Source organism: Odocoileus virginianus, chromosome 10 (assembly GCF_023699985.2).
Source record: "Odocoileus virginianus isolate 20LAN1187 ecotype Illinois chromosome 10, Ovbor_1.2, whole genome shotgun sequence".
NCBI lineage: Eukaryota > Metazoa > Chordata > Mammalia > Artiodactyla > Cervidae > Odocoileus > Odocoileus virginianus.
In genome coordinates this window covers 4,192,115-4,198,278 of record NC_069683.1, presented here as the reverse complement: position 1 = coordinate 4,198,278, position 6,164 = coordinate 4,192,115, and the positions used below count along the sequence as shown (strand labels likewise).

The 6,164-nt window shown below is 35.5% G+C and overlaps 1 protein-coding gene across 1 annotated transcript; it reads left to right on the top strand.

Moving 5' to 3' along the window:
- Positions 1-552: 552 nt before the first annotated feature.
- On the top strand, positions 553-1,492 carry LOC110121892 (olfactory receptor 5M5-like). Its single transcript, XM_020869188.2, is given in 2 exon segments — positions 553-672; positions 674-1,492. Coding segments are annotated over 2 exon segments (939 nt in total).
- The last annotated feature ends 4,672 nt before the right edge of the window (positions 1,493-6,164 follow it).

Below are 6,164 nucleotides of genomic sequence, written 5' to 3'. Positions count from 1 at the left end.
ATCATCAAAATTATTCTGAAAAAAAGAATCATAGTTTTAAAGAAAAGCAATATTTAAAGGGAGTGTAAGTGACCAATTCATGATAATGATTTGTAGAAAAAAATCTAAGTTTCTCAACTATGAAAAGACTTGCAGAAAAACATTTGAAACTATGTAAATATGCTCTATTTTAAATTAAATATTGAAACATCTAGTGCATGATTTCTAGGTTATTTCTGGATATTTAAAGACAAATTTGATGAGGAACATTTTTAAAGACTACTGAATTTCTTATAATATTGCTTCTGTTTTATGTTTTGTTTTTTTTGACCATGAGGCATGTGGGATCATAGCTCCCTACAAGGGGATCACATCTTTGTTCCCTGCATTGCAAAATGAAGTTTTAACTACTGGATCACCTGGAAAGTCCCCTATGTAACTTCTTTATGCCACATGTATTTAGAAGTTTGAAAGGAGTAGGCATTGATGAAGTGATGTTATTAATGGGAAATGATAAAAAAATACATTTTTATTTCATTTACTTTAGACTTCATTGGAAGCTGAGCAAACACAATGTTAAAGGAAAACTACACAGAAGTGACTGAGTTTATTCTCCTGGGACTGACAGATCAAGTTGAGTTGCAGCCTGTCCTTTTTGTGGTCTTCCTAGTCATCTACCTGATCACAGTCATTCGGCAATGTGAGCATGATTTTGTTAATCAGAACTGACTCAAAGCTTCAGACTCCAATGTACTTCTTCCTCAGCCACCTCTCCTTTGTAGATCTCTGTTATGCCACCAATGTCATGCCTCAGATGCTGGTCAATCTCTTATCCAAGAGAAAAACCATTTCCTTCCTTGGTTGCTTTATACAGTTTGACTTTTTCATTTCCTTGGGGCTCACAGATAGCTATATGCTCACAGCAATGGCTTATGACCGTTACATGGCCATCTGCAAACCCTTGTTATATGGCATCAAAATGTCCCGAGGTGTCTGCCTCTCTCTCGTTGCTACATCTTATATTTATGGCTTTGCAAATGGTCTTGCACAGACCATCCTGATGCTCCGCCTCACCTTCTGTGGACCCAATGAAATCAACCACTTTTACTGTGCGGACCCACCTCTCCTAGTCCTGGCCTGCTCAGACACTTATGTGAATGAAACTGCCATGTTTGTGGTGGCTGGTTCCAACCTCATGTTTTCTCTCACCATCATCCTCATCTCCTACATTGTCATCTTTACAGCCATTCTGCAAGTGCATTCTCCGGAAGGGAGGCACAAGGCCTTCTCCACCTGTGGGTCTCATCTGACAGTTGTCGCTATGTTTTATGGGACACTGTTCTGGATGTATCTGAGGCCGCCTTCAGTGGCATCTGTAGAACAGACCAAAATTGCAGCTGTTTTTTATATCTTTCTGAGTCCTATGCTAAACCCTTTGATCTACAGCCTTCGGAACAAAGATGTTAAAAGAGCATTAAGGAGAGTGATTCAAGAGAAATTGTTTGTCAATTAAGTACACATTTGGCCAGAGGTATGTAATATATTTGTATCCTCTGACTGATTAGAAAGAATTTTAAATTAATAAGTCACTTTTTGTCATTGACTTATTTTTACCTTTTGCAATTCACTTACAAAATGTGGAAGAATCTGTCAGATCATTAGCTTGTGTCATTTCAGTGTATTTAAAATGAATACCACATGGAAATCCAATGACAAGACCAGACAGCATTATTATTTTTATAATATTAGTAAAGGACAGATAATTCTGTGCACAATATTCATAAAGGTAGAAGTTATAAAAGACAGAATTACCAATGATGCTAAGACAATGCCAATTTGTTTGATTTGAGGGGTTTAAAAATTTCCAAATTTTTAAAAAATTTTCCAAAACTTGTCAATCATATAAGGAGGAAAGTTTTTGGTTTAGTTGGTTGGTTCTTTCCTTTGTTCACAATATATGACCAAGAAGATTTTTAGGTATCTTAAATTATTACTCTAAGAACTATATTTAGATATTAGTACTGGTCTAACAGAATCCTCATTGATTAAATGTTTTACAGAAATGCCAAATTTCCTTTAATTTTTTTTTAATATTTCTTTTGATTTTTCTTTTACCAATATACCTCCAGCATTAACTTATTATTGGCTTTCACTTTTTGTGTGTGTGTGTGCACTGTTAGCAGCTCACAGACAAAAATAGTGAATAGTATAAAGAGCACTTTTCAAAGCATAGCTAATCATCATTAAGTTTTCACACAGTGACACTTTGTTTCAAATTTGCACAAATTTCCATGCCATGGACCTGACTGCTCACCTTGGCATCTCCCCCTGGGACATACAGGTTGGGGAAGCTCACAATGCTGGAAAACTCAGAAGAGACGGGAGTTGAGCAGAACTTGGTTCTGTTAGGTCAATCGAGTTGATTTTTTTTTAACTGATTTATAACTGATTTGTAATTTTAAGTTTCAGGTATACACCATTTGAAAGTCACTCAGTCGTGTCCGACTCTTTGTGATCCCATGGACTGTAGCCTGCCAGGCTCTTCTGTCCATGGAAATTCTCCAGGCAAGAATACTCAAGTGGGTTGACATGCCCCTCTCTAGGGGATCTTGCAAAATCAGGGATCGAACCCAGGTCTCCTGCATTGCAGGCAGATTCTTTCGTGTCTGAGCTACCAGGGAAGCCTGGTGTTCAGCACAGTAATTTACAATTTTTAGAACTGTTAAAGAGGCTTTTCCGGTTGGCTCAGTGGTAAAGGATCTGCTTGCAGTGCAGGCGACTCAGAAAATACAGGTTTCAGAACTGGGTTGGGAAGATCCACTGGCAGAGGAAATGTTTAAAAAACAGTAAGAGCGATTCAAGAGAAATTATTTGCCAAATAGCGTAGACATTTTGGTCACAGGTATGTAGCATATCCATATTCTCTGATCAGTCAGTGAAGACTTTAACAAATCATTTTGGCGATTGACTATTCTTTTCCTTTTATAATTCACCTATGAGACTTGGAAGAATGTTATCAAATTGTTAGTTTTGACTCAGTATATTAAAATAGCACCACACATATATTAAGACACAAGACCAAACAGCAGTGTCATTGCTCTATAAAATTAGCAAAAGGCAGATCATTCTGTCTACATTACCCATAGTCACCAGACATGTGAACTTGCTTGTTGGATTGTTTCTTTTGTAATTTTTATTCAAGTTATATAGAAATGAAGATCTTTAGGAATCTCAGGTTATTGCTCCAAGCTATGTCTTTAGATAATAGTACTGGTCCAATAGAATCCTCATCCACAAGATTGTTAATGTAAATCCTAAATATCCTACAGAATATTTTCATTATATATTTTGTGTTTTAATCTATTTATATCCCTATCATAAACTAGTTTGAGGTCTTGTTTTTTTGGTTTTGTTATGAACCATTTCCAGTACACATCCCAAATATAAAGCAACATAAAGACTACCAGTGTCAGGAGAACTAGCAATTAATATATCACACAATGCCACATTTTTCATCTTTTAGATTTTTATTTTATCTTGGAGCATAGTTGATTAACACTGTTGTGTTACTTTCCAGTGCACAGCAAAGTGACTCAGTTACACCTATTCATGGATCTATACTTTTCCCATTGCTTCCCCATTTAGATTATTGTAGAGTAGTGAACAGTCTTCCCTGTGCTATAACAACAGGTCCCTTATTTCAGTGTTTCAGAAACTCAGATCCCGCACCTCTGCATGTCATGGACACTAGTGCTCACCTTTGGCATCTTCTCCTGAAGCGTATCTGGGGGAAAAGCTATGACACTGAAGCATGCTTAGAAGAGATGGGACCTGAGCAAAGCAGGGTCCTATTAAGTCTGTCCAGTGAATTTTCTTTTATCAGATCTTCAGTGTCCATACAGATGTTTGAATTTTCATACATGAAAATCTAGAAAGATGATGTAGATTTGTAGTTTTTAAAACTATTGAGACTATATTATTAGGTCTTATCAAGTACTGAACTAGTATTATTCTTTTATCATTTATACTTTCTATCCCTTCTATGATGTGTAAAGTCTAAAAGTTTGATTTGTCTGATATTCACATATATTTGGCTGTTTATTTTCTGTTTGTTTTTAGTTGTTTATGTCCACTATGTTTATTTTGACTTTTTTATTTTGAGAGTCCTTTTGATCACTATTTCTTATTTTATTGTGGATATTGACACTTTTGAATATTTCTGACAACTTAGTTTGTGCTTTTCACAAACTTCTTTATGCTTTTTCTCCTCTTTACTTACTGTGAATTAAATCATATTTTGCTACTTTCCTTCCTTTTTAATCCTTGTTTGACTATCACACATTCTATTTTTTGTTATTAATAAGTTCCCTTAAATTGCGTATGCATACTTGTCTTACTTAGTCTTCATTAATCAGTACATCTACTTTGCTATTAAACAATAAAAAGAATGTACAATATTTTAATAATGAATTCATCCTGCTTCTAACTAGGTATAGAATAAATCATTAATAGTAAATTAATAAATATTAATGAACTTTAAATATTATCTATATTGTATATGATTACAGTTATAATTATATTAAATAGTGATTCAATGTTTGGTTCCTTTAACTTCATGACATTTATTGATTTTTCTCTCACTGTTATATGGCACCCACTCTTCATTTCTGGTTTAGTTTTCTCCTGTGTGATATATATCCTTAAGCACTTCTTTCAGTGAGAGTCCCTCTCTATCCACTTATCTGATAATATCACTTGTCCATTCTCAAAGGAGAATTTATTTGGATATGAATGTAGAAAAACAGATACTTGCTTTCAGTATTTAAAATATCTTATATTCTGGCTTCTTTTTGTTTGGCTACTCAGATGGATGTATTACCAGATTATTTGTTATTTATCTTTTTCATTTTCTAATATTCAGTTTCAGTGTTTGTTGGGACTTAGTTATATTTATGCTTTTGTATTTTCAGTGCCTCTTTGCTGATCTCTTGAAGTCATATCCTTTTAGGATATATTCTCACAATATCATATAACTTTAATTCATAGAAATTTTAAAACCGCATTTTTAATATTACCATTGTGATTGACTCAAGATTATATTATCCCCAGTATTCTCAGCATCATGAGGGCCAGGTCCAAGGTCCTTGTCTAGCTTTGCTCACTGATTTAAAGTCAGAATTTATCACAAAACCTAGAATAGAGATATTCTGAATAAATATCACTTGAGTTAATAAACTATCACTATGACCTTTGCATTATCATTTTTTGAGTAGCGGAAGATCTACTCCCTTCCACTTTCCAACATAATTTTTATTCAATCTAAATTATTTAGAATCTGACTGTACAGTTTCTATGCCTCATGCCTCCTAACATGAAGCAGAAACATTTGAAGAACAGAAACCATCTTTGTCTTTTTCTTACACTTTCTCCATTGACCGCACAGTGGCAAACAGAAGATTTTCTCTGAATACTTGACAACTATGTGGATGGATGAATGAACAGATTAATTGATAAGTGAATGCCTTTATACCCAGAGAATGTGCAGCATTATGTGGACGTGCCGCATTTCTATTCTAAGCAATACGATATCAAAGACTAATAATCTGTTTGATCCCAGCCTCACAATGTATTAACTGTAGGTTCCAGGGAAAGTTAATTAACCTCTACTTGTTTCAGTTTCCTGTCTGTAAAATGAAGGTACTAATACTAAGAACCTGCACCATCTGTCAGTTTATCTGAGCTAATGATGTTAGCTATTAAGCCTAAGGCTGGCACACATTGATCACTCAATGCCTGTGGAGTGAGTGAGTGAGTGAGTGAAGTCGCTCAGTCGTGGCCGACTCTTTGAGACCCCATGGACTGTAGCCTCCCAGGATTCTCCCTCCATGAGATTCTCCAAGCAAGAGTACTGGAGTGGGTTGCCATTTCCTCCTCCAGGGGATCTTCCCGACTCAGGAATTGAACCTGGGTCCTGACTGCATTGCAGGCAGACGCTTTAACCTCTGAGCCATCAGGGAAGCCTTTAACTAATTACTCCCATCATGTTTTCTTTCCTGTGACCTTTAAACAAGTTTGTCATTATCCCAAATCCTCTCTCTGTAGCCTTTCAGTTTAAGGGCTGAGATTATGCATTCAATGAAATGCAGATTTACCTGAGAGCGGGAAAACTAAGAGGTTTTACAGTC